Source organism: Capricornis sumatraensis, chromosome 5 (genome assembly GCF_032405125.1).
Source record: "Capricornis sumatraensis isolate serow.1 chromosome 5, serow.2, whole genome shotgun sequence".
NCBI lineage: Eukaryota > Metazoa > Chordata > Mammalia > Artiodactyla > Bovidae > Capricornis > Capricornis sumatraensis.
This window is the reverse complement of record NC_091073.1, coordinates 29,315,877-29,335,653: the sequence shown is the minus strand read 5'-3', so window position 1 is coordinate 29,335,653 and position 19,777 is coordinate 29,315,877. Positions and strand designations below refer to the sequence as shown.

Here is a 19,777-nt window from a genome sequence, read left to right as displayed (position 1 = left end):
AGTTTTGCTGAAAGTTGTCCTTTGAGAAAACTGAGAGAGATAGTTGATCAGTAAGGAACTTTGAGGATATGGCATTACAGAAAATCGACCACTTGTACACTTGCAGTGTGTTACTTCTCCATCACTTGCTTCTGGACTGGCAGACTTTGCCTATCTAAATTGTGCAGTGGATGGTGATGCTGTGCTGTGCTTAGTCACTCAGTCATGTCTGACTCTTTGCGACCCCATGGACTGTAGCCCACCAGGCTCCTCTCTCCATGAGATTCTCCAGGCAAGAATTCTGGAGTGGGTTGCCATGCCCTCTACCAGGGGATCTTCCCAACCCAGGGATAGAACCCAGGTCTCAGAGCAGGGGAAAAGAAAACCTGCCATGAATGATGAGGTACCCTCTTCATCCCCAGTCTTCTGTGACAATAAAGAAATCCTCTTTCCCTTGATTTTCAGAGACCTTGCCAAATGTTTCAAAGTCCCATGAGAGACACGTGTACCCCAGTGTTCATCGCAGCACTGTTTACAATAACTAGCACATGGAAGCAACCTAGAGGTCCATTGGCAGATGGATGGATAAGAAAGCTGTGGTACATTTACACAGTGGAATATTACTCAGCTATTAAAAAGAATGCATTTGAAATCAGTTCTAATGAGGTGGATGAAACTGGGGCCTATTATACAGAGCGAAGTAAGTCAGAAAGAAAAACACCAATATAGTATATTAACACATATATATGGAATTTAGAAAGATGGTAACGATGACCCTATATGTGAGACTGCAAAAGAGACACAGATATAAAGAACAGCCTTTTGGACTCTGTAGGAGAAGGCGAGGGTGGGATGATTTGAGAGAATAGCATTGAAACATGTGTATTACCATATGTGAAATAGATCGCCAGTCCAAGTTCAATGCATGAAACAGGGCACTCAGAGCCAGTGCACTGGGACAACCCCAAGGGATGGGGTGGGGAGGGAGGTGGGGGGAGTTCAGGGTGGGGGACACATGGATACCCGTGGCCGATTCATGTCAACGTATGGCATAACCACTACAATATTGTGAAGTAATTAACCTCCAATTAAATAAATTAATTAATTTTTAAAAAAACAAAGACAAATGGGGCCTAATTTAACTTAAAAGATTTTGCAGAATAAAGGAAACCTTTTGACAAAACAAAAAGCCTACCGAATGGGAGAAAATATATGCAAATCGCATAACCAATAAGGGATTGATATCCAAAATATGTAAACAGTTCATAGAAGTCAATATAAAAAACAATGTAATTAAAAAGTGGGCAGAAGACCTATATAGGCCTCTTCTTCAGGGTTGGCCCGCTCTCACGCCTTGAGGGTGTACTATCCTTTGTTTACCAAATAAAACTCTTAAGTTGCAACCCAAAAAAAAGTCCCATGAGAATTTTTGCATTGAAAAAAATTTTACAATACTGAAAATAAGAGATACAATCATGGGAAGGAAGCCTATCCATCAACCAAAAAATGAAAAAAAAGATACAGTATGTACAAAAAAACCCTCCAAGTACAGGGTTGTATTGATAAGACTTAATTACTCTAGAGTAAATTGAGAATTATATTTTTATTTTTATTTATTTTTTTACATTATTTTTATGTTTTATTTTAAATATAGTTATTTTTGCTTACCAGATCTTTTTTTTTAATTTTTAGTTTTACTTTATTTTGCTTTACAATACTGTATTGGTTTTGCCATCTATTGACATGAATCAGCCACGGGTGTACATTAGTTCCCAATCCTAAACCCCCCCTCCCACCTCCCACCCCATATCATCTCTCTGGGTCATCCCCATGCACCAGCCCCAACCATCCTGTATCCTGTATCGAACATAGACTGGCGATTCATTTTTTACATGATAGAACGTGTTTCAGTGCCATTCTCCCAAATCATCCCACCCTCTCCCTCTCCCACAGAGTCCAAAGAGAATTATATTTTTAAAAGATAAAAGTAATCAGAACTTTCATGAATCTTCCATCTAAACACAGTGTATAATAGCCAGGACATGGAAACAACCTAGATGTCCATCAGCAGATGAATGGATAAAAAAGCTGTGGTACATATACACAATGGAGTATTACTCAGCCATTAAAAAGAATACATGTGAATCAGTTCTAATGAGGTGGATGAAACTGGAGCTGATTATACAGAGTGAAGTAAGCCAGAAAGAAAAACACCAATACAGTATACTAACACATATATATGGAACTTATAAAGATGGTAATGATAACCCTATATGCGAGACAGCAAAAGAGACACAGATGTGTAGAGCGGACTTTTGGACTCTGTGGGAGAGGGAGAGGGTGGGATGATTTGGGAGAATGGCACTGAAACATGTATACTATCATGTAAGAAATGAATCGCCAGTCTATGTTCGATACAGGATACAGGATGCTTGGGGCTGGTGCATGGGGATGATCCAGAGAGATGATATGGGGTGGGAGGTGGGAGAGGGGGTTCAGGATGGGGAACTCACGTACATCCGTGGGTGATTCATGTCAATGGATGACAAAACCAATACAGTATTGTAAAGCAAAATAAAGTAAAAATTAAAATTAAAAAAATAAAACTAAAGAAAAAAAAAAACACAGTGTATTTCTTCAGAGAAATGTCTGTTCAGAGCCTGTATCCATTTTTTAACTGGGTTGTTTGTTTTCTTTTCTATTAAGTTGTATAAGTTCTTAAAAATATATATATTATGGATTATACATCAATTATACTTCACTATAAAATAAAAATGTTTTTAAAATAACATATTTTATCCTAATTCTGAAGGTACAAAGTGATAACGAAATAGTTAAATATGACAAGTTTCTAGTTAGAACCCATGGTGAGTTCTAATGCTAAATAATTCAGTTTGAGGATATAAAAAATTTAAAATAGCAATTTTATGTTGATATTTTATTTGATATTTTTCCTGATATTTAAAAAAATCCAGCTGTAAGAAACTCTTTCAAGATGTCAGTGAGAAATTGCTAACCTGCTGAATAAAATTAAGTACATACATGTCTGTTGTTACTTTTAGCTTGACTTCCATTATATCTTTCTTAACCTCTAAATCAGCAGAAAGCTAAAATTTTGTGAATTATTGCTATGATTCTTTTGGTGATCTTTTATTGAAAATTGCAATATTCAAACAAAAACGTTTTCTTTGTACAGATTTTGAGTATTTTGGTGGGGGTAAAAATGTAGACAGTATTATGAATTGTCAGTTTTATATAGCAAATCAAATTTAGTTCCTTGAATTTAAATAGTCTTAAAAGTAAGTTTTACAAAGCTTACTTTTCTTACTAGAATAAAATGTGTTTATTCTGAAAATTTTGAAAATAGAGCAAAATATAAAGATGAAATAAAAGTACCCATAAATCTGTCATCCAAGAATAACTCTTGTTTACATTTTGATATCTTTCTGTCCAGTAATCAAAGAAACCTGGCTACTTTATGACCAGTTTCTAGTTTATAGTATAGCTTTAACCAAGAAAAAAAAGTGAATGTTGCATTTTCCAGCTAGAAGTTATATTATATTATTATTTTACGAGATGATAGTGTTTGCAATTATTATATTTTTTCCAAAATGTGACATTGTTATTAAGTGAATAGTGTGATAAAGTAAAAGAAGTAATTCCTGTTATGACAGTAATTTAGATTTAAGCAGAAATGTTGCGACGCTATGGACTATAGCCTGCCAGACTCCTCTGTCCATGGGATTCTCCAGGCAAGAACACTGCAGTGGGTGACCATTTCCTCCTCTAGAGGACCTTCCTGACCCGGGAATGGAGCCTGCATCTCTTACTCTCCTGCACTGGCAGGTGGATTCTTCACCTCTAGTGCTACTTGGAAAATACCGTAGACTTTAACATATCTTTTTATATATCCTCCCATTTCTCGTTTAATTCAAAAAAATTAATGCTTTTGTTTTTTATGTGTTATATAAACATTAATGTGCGATGTTCACAGTTTATTCTCTCTGACTGGCGAGTATAAATCAAGGTAAACCTGAAGCCTAGAAATGAATGTTGCTAATGTTACACACAGAGGTTTCCTGATGAGTCAGTGGTAAAGAATCTGCATCCAATGCAGGAAATGTGAGTTCAATCCCTGGTTCCAGAAGATCCATGCCCTGGGGAAGGAAATGGCAACCTATTCTTGCCTGGTAAATCTCACGGACAGAAGAGCTTGGCAGGCTAAAAGTCCATGGGGGTCACAAAAGCGTCAGATACAATTTAGCAACTGAACAACGAAAGTTATACATCATAAATAAACTGCTGATTAATTTGGGTACTTTTTTCTTAATTTTTTGTTGGGTGCACACTTTTCTTACAATACCTACATAAATTCTAGCTTATCACACTGATATGCCACTCTAAGAATCAGTCATTTCTGTCACAAAATATTTCTTCTCCATCTTGGAACTCTACAACATTTTCCTCCTCTTTCTCTCATCATTTTATTCTGTCTCCCTGAGGAACCACTCCTGCCTTCTGTGATCCTACCACGCTCTGAATCCCCTCATTTCTCTTATGCCCAGCTATAGCCATGTTACCTAGTCTCTTGAGAGTCCCTTGGACAGCAAGGAGATCAAAGCAGTCAATCCTAAAGGATATCAGCCCTGAATATTCATTGGAAGGACTGATGATGAAGCTGAAGTTCAAATACTTTGGCCACCTGATGTGAAGAGCTGACTCATTTGAAAAGACCCTGATGCTGAGAAAGATTGGGGGCAGGAGGAGAAGGGGACGACAGAGGATGAGATGGCTGGATGGCATCACCGACTCTATGGACGGGTTTGGGTAGACTCTAGGAGTTGGTGATGGACAGGGAGGCCTGGCATGCTGCAGTTCACGGGGTCTCAAAGAGTCGGACAGGACTGAGCGACTGAACTTTTTTTTTTTTCTTTTTTTGCTGCTTTGTGTTCTACTTCTTTACTTGTCAAGTAATATTTTACTGCCTGTCATACATTAGTTATAATACATTATAAAAGTAGTTCTGACTTATTTTAGCTTCTTGCAAAGAATAAAATTTGCTCTGGCGAGCACTTGTGTTATTGGGAAATCAACTTGCTATTCTGGAGGTTGTTAAAGCTTTGTTCCGGCAGCTGTTGTTCAGTTTTGTCCTTATTCCTGGGCTGTAGGCATGGCCAGTCAGATATCTCAGCTGAAGGTCATGAATGTTCACCAAGGTCTCCATGTTCCAGCCTAAACCACATCTAATTTCCTAAGTACAGAGCAGCTTCTGAAATCTCTGCTCCTCCCTCCAGTTTGCCAGCAATTATTCTCTTTTAGTCCCCATGGAGTCTCTTCCTATGCAAGCACCAAGTAGGAACTGGCCAAACAAGCGGAATTTTCAGCAGAATTTTAGGAATTCTTTGCAACTCTCCCCTTACCAGGATATTTTTTGCCCAATAGGAGCCACCTGGGCAATTTTAAATTGTAACCTCTGTTTTTAACATCCAGAGAGACCGTCATTCTCTTGGGCTCTATTTCTCCTCTTCATAAGTTTTGAAAAATTCTCTTAACAAGACATCTGGGGTGAATGTTAGCCAATGGTCTCTGCTTTCAAGGATGGTGGACATGTGTTGGTTACTGTCTTAGATCTGTAAACAACATTTTTACCTAGAGTTTTTCAGGTTTAATGGTTGTGTGTGGTGAATTAGTGAGTAGGTGATATCAACTACAATGTTGTGGCTCCATAAAAATATTGTTAGCAGCTGTTATAATAGAATATTTGTTAGATGTCGGTGATTTACATGTCTTACTTGGTTTCGTCCTTACCAAAAAGACTCTGTAAAGTCTATCAAGAGGGACTTTCCTGGCAGTCCAGTGGTTAAGACTTCACCTTCCAATGCAGAGAGTATGAGTTTGATTCCTGCTTGGGAAGCTAAGATCTCACATACCTAGTGGCCAAAAATCCAAAACATAAAACAGAAGGAATATTGTAACAGATTCAAAAAAGACTTTAAAAAAATGGTCCACATCAAAAAAGTATTCAAAAAAAAAATCAGGAATACATATCATCAGCATGACTTTTCAGCATTCATGTTGACCTTGCTCATGCAGTTTTAACATTACACACTTTATCCTGTAATATTTGGAACACAGACAGGAATGAATGCCTATACCATATATGTAAATATGGATGAATGATAATAAAATGTCCACCTGTAATGCCCCTCACATCTTTTGTCTCCATCAAGAGTTAAAATACTGTTTTGCAAATCCATTTTCAGCAGGAAATGCATGTTAAAGATTTATTTGCATTTTTTTTTACTTATGTTATCAATACTTCTTAGAGATATGGAGTTTTGAGATGAGTTTGAAATCCATAAATTATTTGTATATCTAATCTGTGTACCTACTAGAATTTTCTAAGTATGTGTCTGTCTCACTATCTTCTGTAAATTAGCTCTTAAAATTCCATGCTTTTCAAAGATGAAATGATTGAGCTCAGGCAGAGAGGGAAAACAAATATTTAGTGAAATACCATAGGTTCTTTTCACTGAATTCTAATCTTTGCAATTGCAAATGATGCCTGTAAACAATTGTGAATCTTTAAAAGAACATTCTTACTTAAATTCATTATTAGTTAGATATGTAAGTTATGGAGCAATCAAAATGAGCATAGAAGATTTATTCCAAGATAGAGAAATGTGATTTTTCTAGCCCTAGAATCTTAAACTCCTTGGAAGAAAAGTTATAACCAACCTAGATAGCATATTCAAAAGCAGAGACATTACTTTGCCGACTAAAGTCTGTCTAGTCAAGGCTATGGTTTTTCCTGTGGTCATGTATGGATGTGAGAGTTGAACTGTGAAGAAGGCTGAGTGCTGAAGAATTGATGCTTTTGAACTGTGGTGTTGGAGAAGACTCTTGAGAGTCCCTTGGACTGCAAGGAGATCCAACCAATCCATTCTGAAGGAGATCAGCCCTGGGTGTTCTTTGGAAGGAATGATGCTAAAGCTGAAACTCCAGTACTTTGCCACCTCATGCGAAGAGTTGACTCATTGGAAAAGACTCTGATGCTGGGAGGGATTGGGGGCAGGAGGAGAAGGGGATGACAGAGGATGAGATGGCTGGATGGCATCACTGACTCGATGGACGTGAATCTGAGTGAACTCTGGGAGTTGGTGATGGACAGGGAGGTCTGGCGTGCTGCGATTCATGGGGTCGCAAAGAGTTGGACACGACTGAGCAACTGAACTGAACTGAACAGAATCTTAAACAGACTTTTTTTTCTGCTTTCATTTCTTTGTTACTATGCTGCTTTCATTATAAGTGTAAACTGGTTTCAAAGAGACTATGCAGATCACCTTTTCGTGTTTATTTTTGAATGGAAAATCTTAATTATCATCATCTGTTGTACATCTCAATTTAATGAGACCTAGAAATAGATGTGTATCATACCCTGCAACATTGTAATTAATTAATCATTGAGTGACAAATATGTGTCTATAGTTGTTTTCTAGTTTTTTCAGTTTTAGAATACTTATTTCTTTATTTATGAATGGTGTGTCATGAATGATATCTACTCCTGTCTGTGAATCACATTTTAAGCTCAAACATATCTGGCTTTTAAATGATTTGTTAGTGTGATTTCATATTCTGGAAACTAATACAGAATTTGAAATCCATTATTGAAATGTCATTAAAACTCACTCACAAGAGGTGAAGTAGCCACTGTTCAGCCCCAGTTCATCTTCCCCATCTCCACCTCTTAGAACACAATCAGGGAAACTGATGAAAAGAGTAGCTGAAGCAGAGATAATCTCTTAACTATCTTCATCAAAGATGAGAAACCTAAGCCTGGGCTAGTGTAGGCATGGTGGTAGTGGGAAGGCTTCGATAAGATAGCATTCTTTGCACAGTTGCCAGACTTCTGGGTAAATATGTAAATAGGAGTAAACAAAGTAATCAAATACTTGTCATTGTTAATAAATGAATCAAATGGAAAGGGTGAATATATGTCCATCAGAGTCAGAGCTCCCTTTGCTTTGAATTTGGTACAGTTGAAGGAGTGCTACAGTGTGTCAGGCATTGAACTAGATTTTTCATCTTCAAAGATAAAATATTCTTTGTGTCAAGAAACAGCTCTTGTTATACGGCAGCCTGGAAGGGAGAGGAGTTTGGGGAGAATGGTTACATATATATGTATGGCTGAGTCCTTTTTTCTGTTCACCTGAAACTATCACATTGTTAATTGGCTCTACCCCAATACAAAGTAAAAGGTCTTTTAAAAATGTGAAAGAAAGAAACTGATCATCTGGTGGAATAGGTGGTCAGCTAGAAAGACTATTAGAATTAAGTAAATATTCACCTCACTCAAATTGTATTGGAGAACAGCAGTCAAAGAGATTTTAAGAGTCACTGCTGCCTGAGTTGAACCTCAGAGTTAGTTGGGTCAACTAGGCTAGGATGCAAGTGGGACAGCTTTTCTGACAAAGGGATTAGTTAGTGCAAAGGGATGAAAGCTTGGGAAATGGCTTGTATGGGCAATCTTAAACAGTTCTACATAGCTTGGAAAACCGAGTGATTTTAAGGGAATAGTAAGAAGAGGCTTGGAAGGATAAAAGACCTGCCAGTTCATAACTGATCCTGAAGTTTAAAGATAGCCTTCAAGGGATTTTAGGCAGAATTATGATGTGATCAGATTTTTATTATTTATAATCAGTGTTTTCATGGCTATGGAGGAAATAGGATAGAAGAGGACAGACTTTAGAGAGACTGCAAGATTGTTTCAGTAATTTGGGGCCCAAGGTATTATGCTGACAGTGGCAGTTTGAGTGGAATATATGGATAAAGAGGTAGAAGCAGGGGGTGCTAGCAATATATTGAATGTTGGGATAAGGCATTATGGAAATGCCAAAGTGTGGAAACTGGTCACTAGGTCGCTCCATTTGGATATAGCTCAATTCATAACCCTAGGACCTTAAGGTATTAACTCTGTTTCCACTTTCATTTTCCTTTCACATTATCATCCCTTCATACATTCAGGAAGCCTAAATAATTTTTAAAAACCCAGAATTTCATAGAATATGAATTTCAAAGGAAGAATGTGATTTTAGCAACTTGTGAGGTAACTCATTTCACAAATCTGCCTGATAATTTACTTAAGAAACAAGAAGATTTTTTCCCCCTCCACACCAGTTCTCACAGTTTATAACAGTTTGTTGTTGAAGAACACTAAGAAAAAGATGAAAAGAATTGCATCATCAGAGAAATGCTCACACTTCAGTGAAGAGCCAAAGTTGGTCAGATATTGGATTCAGGGAACATAACCTTTTGTTTCACAGTATTAGCATTTGAAATTGTGTCAGTGCTTTTCTTGGTACTTTCTGCAGATATTTTTTCTATAACAAAAGTGCTTATAAAAGCATTTCTCCTTTATCTGGGGCACCAAGTCCCTGCCAGTGGCTGCAGTCTGATTTCTAGCAGTGCTGAGCCCTTAGAACAGCAAGCCAGTGCAGAGTGACTCCATAAACTCATACTAGCAGAGCGTCTATGATTGGTGGTTGCCAGCGACTGAGTTCTGGTCTGGTTTCTGGTAGGGCTGAGTTCCAGTCCTCCCTTCTCTGGAGGCCCAGGGTAAAGTCCCATAATGCCTGGGTATCTGCAGGTGCCAGGAGATGTCTGTAAAGCCACCCCTTTTGTCCCCCTCTTACCCCTCCTCCTCCTCCTCCTTTCAGGCTGGCTTCCTTTCCTCCCTTTGAAATGTTTGAAGACCTGAGATATTTTCATTTACTCTGTTAGTACTTGGATCTGAAGTTCTGTCTCTATAGGCGATTTTCTGAGAGACAGTATTCCTGTATTTAAGGGAGTGTCTGATGAAGACTACCAAGTATATATGTGTGTTTCAACTCTGTGTTCTGTGTTGTGATTTTTGATGGCCACTTTGCTTTGTCTGGCCACCATTTGGTTTAAACCTGCTGCCATTTTGTTAGAACTTGATTTTCTTTCCCTGTGCCTTGAGACCAGGACTCTCAGGAACACTTATCTAGACCATCTCTAACTCCTGAGACTGAGGGAAAAAATGGGAAAAAGCCTTTAAAATTTTTCTTTATTCCAACTGTTTTTTATAAACTAGTAAATACCTGATATTAATGTTCATTTGTTGACCTAATATAGACATGTCTTAGAGTAATTGACTTCCCTGGTGGCTCAGACGGTAAAGCATCTGCCTACAATGTGGGAGACCTGGGTTCAATCCCTGCATTGGGAAGATCTCCTGGAGAAGGGAATGGCAACCCACTCCAGTATTCTTGCCTGGAAAATCCCACGGACGGAGGAGCCTGGGAGTCTACAGTCCATGGGATGGTAAAGAGTCAGACATGACTGAGCGACTTCACTCAGAGGCTGAATTTGTGGTTGCCAGGGGCTAAATCTGTGATTGTTGGTTGCCAGGGGCTGAGTCTGTGAATGGTGGTTGCCAAGGGCTGAGGCTATGATTGGTGGCTGCTAGGGGCTGAGAAGTGGAGGAAATGGGGGAGAAATTGGTCAGAGGATAGGAATTTCCAGTTAGGAGATGAGTAAATTCAGAGAATTTAATGGACAGCCTCGTGGCTGAGTAGTTAACAGTGCTGTATTGTATACTTCAAGGTTGCTGAGAGTGTAGATCTGAAATGTTTATGTGTGCATGCTCAGTCCCTCAGTTGTGTCCAACTTTCTGCTACCCCATGGACTGTAGCCCACCAGGCTCCTCTGTCCATAAGTTTTTCCAGACAAGAATACTGGAGTGGGTTGCCATTCCCTACTCCAGGGGATCTTCCTGACCTACAGATGGAACCCCTGTCCCCTGTACTAGCAGATGAATTTTTTTACCACCGAGCCACCTGGAAAGCCCATAAATGTTATTACCCACCTTCAAGTGATAGATGTGATGACAAGCTTTACTTGAGTAATAATTTTGCTATATATATATGCACACACATATGTATATGTAGATCCCATCCTCACATTATATAGCTTAAATTTATACAGTGTGATGCTTACATTTATATCTCTATAAAGTTGGGGGGAAGTTTCCTTAAAAAATATCCTTTTAAAAAGAAAAGTAGCTCCTTGTTAAATGTAATGTATTGATATCTTTTATTTCTAGAACAAATATTGTTTTATTTTCTTTCAGGAGGAACAGAAGCTACAAGAAAGTTTAAGGCAAGGTGCCACCATTATTGCTGCCTTAATCAAAGAAAGAAATTCTGGACTCATTGGTCAACTACTGGTAGCATAAAGAACATGGAGGAAATTACCTTCTGTGTTCTTAGAAACATTCCCCTAAGTATTTCTTTTGTGCTTTCCTCTGAATTGTATATGGTAGAATGTTGAAGTTGTCTCTTATAATTTGTAGGATGTGATGCTTAGGTGAACTTAAAAACATTTTTATGCGTGCCAAATATAAATTCCTTAAATTGGAAAAGAACAAACAAGTGGAAAATAATGGCCTTCACATGAAGAATCTTCTCACAAAGGCATGAAAGGGTAAAATAGAAATAATGAGTAGTCAGCTAATTCTCCAAGGAATGAAAGTTTAGAAAATGTCAACTATTATCTCTATGTTAATTAGTGAATCACTGTATAATGAGACTAATAATTAAGATTAATGATTATTTTTAATTCTAACAGTATCCTTTCTCTGTGGGTTATTTGAATTGCATTCTGATTTTTCATACCTTGACAAAAAAGAGATAGCAGTGAACTATGATCTGAGTATCTTTACGAATAGCCTCACGTTACCTTAGATTCCTAAAGGAGATAGACTCTCCTTCTGCTTTTCTAATGTTTTAAAATTGTATGTTTTCCTTGGTTTATGAAATATAGTTTTGACTTACATTAATTGAAAAGGCTTCTGATTTTTCTGAATAACTTTAAAAGAAGACTGGAAAGTGTCATGAAATTAATACTGGTCCATCTCAAGTTAGTCTTCTGAAAGGTGTACCAACTACTGGTAGTTGTTCAGCTTGGTTCAGTTCAGTCACTCAGTCGTGTCCGACTCTTTGCGACCCCATGAACCGCAGCATGCCAGCCCTCCCTGTCCATCACCAATTCCTGGAGTCCACCCAAACCCATGTCCATTGTGTCGGTGATGCCATCCAACCATCTCATCCTCTGTTGTCCCCTTCTCCTCCTGCCCTCAATCTTTCCCAGCATCAGGGTCTTTTCAAATGAGTCAGTTCTCTGCATCAGGTAGCCCTAAGAATTGGAGTTTCAGCTTCAACATCAGGCCCTCCAATGAACACTCAGGACTGATCTCCTTTAGGATGGACTGGTTGGATCTCCTTGCAGTCCAAGGGACTCCCAAGAGACTTCTCCAACACCACAGTTCAAAAGCATCAATTCTTCAGTGCTAAGCCTTCTTTATAGTCCAACTCTCACATCCATACATGACTACTGGAAAGACCATAGACTTGACTAGATGGACCTTTGTTGGCAAAGTAATATCTCTGCTTTTTAATATGCTATCTAGGTTGGTCATAACTTTTCTTCCAAGGAGTAAGTGTCTTTTAATTTCATGGCTGCAATCACCATCTGCAGTGATTTTGGAGCCCCCAAAAATAAAGTCTTGACACAGTTTCCCCATCTATTTGCCATGAAATGATGGGACCAGAGGCCATGATCTTAGTTTTCTGAATGTTGAGCTTTAAGCCAATTTTTTCAATCTCCACTTTCACTTTCATCAAGAGGCTCTTTAGTTCTTCTTTACTTTCTGCCATAAGGGTGGTGTCATCTGCATATCTGAGGTTATTGATATTTCTCCTGGCAGTCTTGATTCCAGCTTGTGCTTCATCCAGCCCAGCATTTCTCATGATGTACTCTGCATAGAAGTTAAATAAGCAGAGTGACAATATACAGGCTTGACGTACTCCTTTTCCTATTTGGAACCAGTCTGTTGTTTCATGTCCAGTTCTAACTGTTGCTTCCTGACCTGTATACAGATTTCTCAAGAGGCAGGTAAGGTGGTCTGGTATTCCCATCTCTTTCAGAATTTTCCACAGTTTATTGTGATCCACACAGTCAAAGGCTTGTTGATTGTACATCAAATAATTTTAATAACTGCTGCCTTTTTAAGTTCTTATTCTTTCAAATTTCCACTGGTATATACATCTTAGATACTGATGATTTTCCCTTTACCTTATATTTTATAATTCTGTGAATTCAATCATTAGAGATGCTTTTTGTTCTATATATATACTTTATAAAAACACATTAGATAGGGTTATGCCAGAGCTTAACCTGCCACGTGGGAACTATGAAAGTTGCATAAAATGTTTTCAGTTACAGATAGTCTGTGAATTATCTGCCTTGTGCAATCTCTTCTTAACATGTTGGGTAATTTTCCCTTCATTCCCTAAGTATCTTTAGTAATTGGAGAGTTTATATTTTATGTTTAAATAATAGTAGAATATAAAGGACATGAAATAATTGTTGCAGTGTATTCTCCTAGGTGAAGTGGGTTGGTTTGAATGAATGTAGACTTGAATCTAAATTCCTGGGCTCACCATTTTCCCTCTCTCTCTGTCTCTTGGGATTTTAAGAAATATAAATAAATCATTTAATTTAAAATCTCGAGGATGAAAATATATGGGCATTGTGTGGATATTGGTTAGAAATCTCTTTGTTAAGGTGGGTTGGCTGCATTGTAAAAGGTCATAGGTGTTCCTGTTGATGTCTTCAGGTGAGTGTTTTAAGAATTTGAAAGTGCTCATAAAGGCAAAAGGGGAAAAATTATCAAAATTTTAAAGAAAAGATTCATGTCTTAAGGTGCATGGTGGGAAACTGGGCATTTCTCTAGCACAAATAATATCAGTGTATCTATTGAGTGCTGGCTGCATCACCTTAGATTTCAATGGAATAATGGACTGTTCAGTTGAAAGGCATACTGTTTGTTCCAAGGTGAATTCTTCTCTGGTATAACGTTATACCAGATGACCGCTTACCTGGGAACAGTTAGTATGCCTTTACCCTAGGCAGTTATAAACATTTAGTGTTGTGAGTTTTAGATAAAATATTAAGTTGGGTCTGAAATCCCCATCATCATTATGGCATTTAATTTTTTTCTTTATAATTTGCAAACTGATTCACAGCATTGGAAATAATTTAAAGAAATCTCACATCCTTTACTGAAAACTGAGGCTCAGAGATCTTCACTGACTTCTCCAAAAACACGTGTCTGCTTAGCAGCAAAAAACAGGGCTTAAACTTGGGTACTAAGAATGAGTTTTAAGCTCATTTCCTATATACCACGGATTGCGGGCAAAGGACATCCAGCAGCAAGGCTGTGGGTAATGAACCAGAGGCTCTGGGTGAGTATTGGAGGAGTGGATGCAAAGGGACATGTCAGTCCAGTGGCCACAGAAAGTCCTGAGGCTTCTGGCTTTCCAACATACAGAAGTCATAGCTAAGGATAAAGGGAACAAGAGGAATAGTCCCCAAGAGAGAAAGGTAAATCAGCTGTGTTAAGAGATCCAGAGGCAACTTTACAGGTATATTTTCATCTTCATTTCTGGAAACATACATTCATGAAAACTGTCCATTTCACATTATTTTCCAAAGTTCCTTTAAAGATAATGGTAAAGTATGCCTGAGGATTGCTGAAATTGCTTTCTACTTAGAAAAATTTGTGGAAAGACAGTTTTCTTTTTAAATGTATGCTACTTAATTACATGCCATTTAAAGTTAGCCTTTTTAGGAGGTTAACACAGTGTGATCAGTGGTTTGATTGACCTTCATTGGTAAGAGGTAGTTTGTTTGTTTGTTTGTTTTCAAGAAAGTGCTCAGCCTGAGAGATGACTTGTTGTAAATACTCATCTGCAGATAAAAGTCAGATCCCTTTTCTACCCAAAGCTATTCTTAACGTGGCCACTTTAAGCATTTTGCATTGGTTTGCCATGAAAAGGCTCTATATTAAACAGTTGACCCTTGCACAGTACAAGTTTGAATTGCATTGGACCACTAATATGTGAGTTTTTTCAGTAGTACCTGCTGCAGTACTACACAATGGTTGAATGTTCAGATTAGAAGGAACCAAGGATGCAAAGGGCCAACTATAAATTATACACAGATTTTCAACTACTGGGGAGGTCAGTGCCCCGAACCCCTGCATCTTCAAGGGTCATCTGTAATTATAACTATCAAATTTTACTGTATATATGTGCATGCAGTATTTATTTTATAAAAATAAATTTGCAATATTACATTTCTTAAGTATGTAAATTTTACTTCCTTTTAATGTTGAAACTAATTATATCAAAGAAACATAAACTATAATATTTTAACAAAATGTTAAAGCCATTTAATATAAAGATTTGAAATTATTTTAAAAGTTTAATTAAAAATAAACAGAATAACTGATAAATACATATTGTTTTAGTATTTATTAATATAGTTTCAAATAAGTGGGCTAGAAGTGGCTGTATAGGTGGTGTTTGGCACTGTAACATTTATATATGTTCTCATGTATTTTTAGTTTCACAATTATGAAAGTGTATATATCTTTTAAAGTGAAAAGTAGGAAACTACTATTAAATATTTTAAATGTTCTCTTTATAAAACAAAATGGGGTAATTGATAACTAAATTATTGATATGTTTAAATCTAATGACAGTTTTCATTGATATTTAACATATATGTATTTATTTTTCAAACTGACTCAGCCTCAACTGAATAACTAAATACAGTATTCTCAAACTGTAACAGTATGATGTTTTACATTGCATACAAGTAGAATTGGAGATTCATCTATATTCTGTAAAATATATTAAAAATTTACAAAACCAGAAGTCATAATTAGCTTTTTTCTTCTGTCCCTTCTATTTAGCAAGTTTCCCAGCAGTTCCTTTGGCAGCTAAGGATATAAAAGCTGTATTTAGGCACAGTGGAAAAATATTGTGTCCTCTTGATGTCTGCATGGGTGTGGTGGGTTGAATTGCTGTTTAGAAATACTCCTTCCTTCCGCTTAGCTTCCACAGGAGGAATTTATGTCTACTTCTTGACTTTGGGATTCATCACAAAACCTCCTTTGGCCAACAGAGCAACTCAGAAGTGGCAGGGCACTGCTGAGATAAGACCTTAGAGACCTTTCATGTTGCTGCTTGCTTTTTCCCACTTCTGACACCACCGTGAGATGCACATCCTCAGCCTGGCCTGCTGCCTCCAAAAGAAAACAAGAGCCTGGGTCACCTGACTTCCAGCTAGGCATCAAATGGATGAAAAAGTCCGGCTGAGACTGGCAGGGCCTCCAGCAGACAGGTGAACTCAATAAACATCTATGGGCTTTTTTCTTTTTGTTTTGCTATTACTGAGTTTTGAATCTTTTTATTGACCACCATAAGCAAGGAAAGGGAATCTGTGGTAGTGTGTGGTACATTTAATCTCAAACGTCTAGAATCTATCTGGAGACACACATTTTGCTAAAGGAGATAGTTTATAAGGAGACCTGTTGGTTAGGGCAATGATCCCAAAGTCTTAGAAGGTTCTCTGGATGCCTCCTTCCCTGTTAGTTGTTACTAAAGGAGAAAAGTAGACCTGAATATAATAGAAGACTTTTCAGAAGAAGTTAAACTTTCTTGAGTCTAAAATGATATTGATTATAGAAATAGCTAACATTTGTTGAATGAATTACTGTGTTCCAGAAACTGTTCTTAGTGCTTTTTCATGTGCATAACTTTTTCTTTATAATAACTTCATGTCCTCAGTAGCATACCAGTCTCCATTTAAAAGACGAAGAAACCAAGGTGTGTATGTTTTTAATAACTTTAAGTAACAGTCACTCAAGCACCAGGTGCAAGGATTGAGATTCAGATTTGATTATCTAACTTTGGAGTTTTTATTCCTGAGCATGATTCTATATAGTATTATAAAACATACTATTTTTCCCATGGAAAGGCATATTTAAAAAAAATTTTTATTGTAGTATAGTTGATTTACAGTGTTGTGTTAGTTTCTACTGTTTGGCAAAGCGAATCAGTTTCACATATACAAATATCCACTCTTTTAATTTTTTTATTCTTTTCTTATATAGTTTATTACAGCATATTGAGTAGAGTTCCCTGTGCTCCATAGCAGGTTCTTATCAAGTAAGTTAGTGTGTGTGTGTGTGTGTGTGTGTGAAGTAAAATGGCAACCCACTCCAATATCCTTGCCTGGAAAATCCCATGGATAGAGGAGCCTGGTGGGCTACAGTCCATGAGGTCGCAAAGACTTGGGCACGACTGAGCGGCTAACACACATCCATACACACACCACATCATTTCCATTCCTCTTTTGTTGAACATTTAGGTTGATTTCATGTCCTAGCTATTGTAAATAATGCTGCAGTCAATATTGGGGTCCATCTGTCTTTTCCAGTTATGATTTTCTTCAGGTATATGCCCAGGTGTCAGAGGACATTTAAGGAATCCAGTATGTTGCATTTTTCTTCCTTTGTGTGCCATTTCTCAAGGATTCTCTGTTCTTTATCAGTTCCTATTCCAGGAATGAGTAGAGCTGCACGCAGCTCTCAGGAGTGAGATCATGAGAAACAGTCTCTGCTTGGATTCCTTTCTGTAACTCCCTTCAGTGACTCTTTTCAGCGTCAGTTACCTTGTATGTATTAGACTATCCATATTGTGGCTATTGATAAAATTTCATCCTGTGTAATAGCTGAGTAATCATCTTACTAAAGATACATAAGCCTGCATTTCTGCTAATAAAGCACCCTTGCTCCATCAGAGCTTGGGTCCCCGTGTCTGTCTGTCTTTCTTTCTTTTTCTCTCTCTCTTTCACTTTCTTATCATTGACTCTGGATTGGCAGGTTCTGGTCCATTAAAGGACCCCAACACCCAGGAGTGGGGTTGCTAGGTCATATGGTATTTCTATTTTTAGTTTTTAAAAGAACCTCCACAGCATTCTCCATTGCGGCTATACTAATTTACATTCCCACCAACAGTAGAGGAGGGTTCCCTTTTCTCCACGTCATCTCTAGCATTTATTGTTCGTAGGTATTTTGATGATAGACATTCTGACCAGTGTGAGGTGATACCTCATTGTGGTTTTGACTACACTTCTCTAATAATTAGTGACGTTGAGTGTCTTTTTATGTGCTTTTTGGCCATCTGTATGTCTTTTTTGGAGAAATGTCTGTTTAGGTCTTCTGCCCATTTTTTGATTGGGTTGGTTGTTTTTGATATTAAGCTTCATGAACTGTTTGTATATTTTGGAGGTTAATCCCTTGTTGGTCATATAATTTGCACATATTTTCTCCCATTCTGAGGGTTGTCTTTGTCTTTTTGTTTATGGTTTCCTTTGTTGTGCAAAAGCTTTTAAGTTTAATTGGATTCCATATGCTTATTTCCTTTTTATTTTCAGTACTCTAGAAAGTAGATCAAAAAAGACCTTATAGTGATTTATGTCAAAATACAGCTCTGTGTACCTGTCCATCCCAAACTCCTAATCTATCCCTCTCCCCCATCTTTAGCCTTGGTAACCTTGAGTTTGTTCTCTTAAATCTGTGAGTCTGTAAAACATACTATTTTAAGATCCCTTAAAGACTGACTCTCAAAAATGGGAATCTCGATTTTTTTTTTAATAGCAAGAGGAAGAAAATGGGTAAAGTCCATTACCTTTGAGTGTTGCTGTACTCTTCCTTCCCTTTGGCCATTGCCACTCCACAGAGACAATATTTTAGAACATCCTTGGGTTTGTATGTGCCAATAAACCTACAAAAACTGATCCATTGTTGTTTTTCAGTCGCTCAGTTGTGTCTGGCTCTTTGCGAACCCATGAACTAAACTCCACTAAACTCCTCTGTCCATGGGATTTCCCAGGCAAGAATATTGGAGTGGGTTGCCGTTTTCTTCTCCAGGAGATCTTGCTGACCTAGGGATCAAAACCACATCTCCTGCATTGGCAGGTGAATTCTTTACCGCTGAGCCACCAGGGAAGCCGAAGACTGATACACACATAAAAATTTTTATCACTCACAGAGATGGCAGTCTTTGAGCTCTGAAGTTGTTGGGATTTCCTCAGGCATTGAAAGATCAAACATACCTGGATAACAAAAGTGTACCATAGAAAAGAGGAAATATTGCCTTGATGAGCTCGAGTTGCATTGCAGATATCTGTGCCTCAACAAGACCTAAAAAGAGAAGCTGAAATCCATTCGTTATCTTTGCAAGAGAAAGGAAGGTCCAGAGGACATCTAGGCAGAAGAAAGCAGGAAGTCTTCTCTTGCCATGAGACTGTCCCGAGTGTTCTCAGTGTTTGCTTGATGGGGAAATTTGGGGATGAGTGGTGTCAGCATGATGAGCTTGACCTAAGCAGAGCCAAGTAACTTTTCTCTTCCAATCTGAAATATTAGAATCTTTGATTTCTAAAAAGACCCTCATTATTTGAAAGTTGCTAAGAGAGTAAATCTTGAAAGCAATTACCCCAAGAAAAACAATTATAATTTTGTATGGTAACAGATGACCACTAGACCTAGTGTGTCAATCATTTTGTACACCGTATACTAATATAATTTCACATGTCAATCACACTGCACTTTAAAAAATTAATAATGTTATTCAAAGAAGTCCCACTTTGATTCACCAGCAAAGAGTGGGCTGAACCCCATGTTTGAAATAGCCTTTATAAATGCTGTCCATATTTCTTAGCTGTGATTTGCTCTTTCCTGGTATTATTGTAAATTGAATAATTCATTACACAATTATGATTTTTCCTATTCTTCAATGGTATCCAAAAACAGATATAGTGTCTCCTCAGCCTGAAGTTCTGTTCTCTTAAACATTCAAATAAC

At 37.6% G+C, this 19,777-nt stretch overlaps 1 protein-coding gene across 3 annotated transcripts in view; it reads left to right on the top strand.

The window, feature by feature from the left end:
* Positions 1–11,697, top strand: part of CRPPA (CDP-L-ribitol pyrophosphorylase A) — a 373,738-nt gene extending 362,041 nt beyond the window's left edge. For all 3 annotated transcript variants that reach the window (XM_068973240.1, XM_068973239.1, XM_068973238.1), the window contains one exon: positions 11,132–11,697. In XM_068973240.1, coding sequence (XP_068829341.1) covers positions 11,132–11,236 — 105 coding nt within the window. In that variant the 3' untranslated portion in view covers positions 11,237–11,697. The remainder of the gene's footprint in view (positions 1–11,131) is intronic.
* The last annotated feature ends 8,080 nt before the right edge of the window (positions 11,698–19,777 follow it).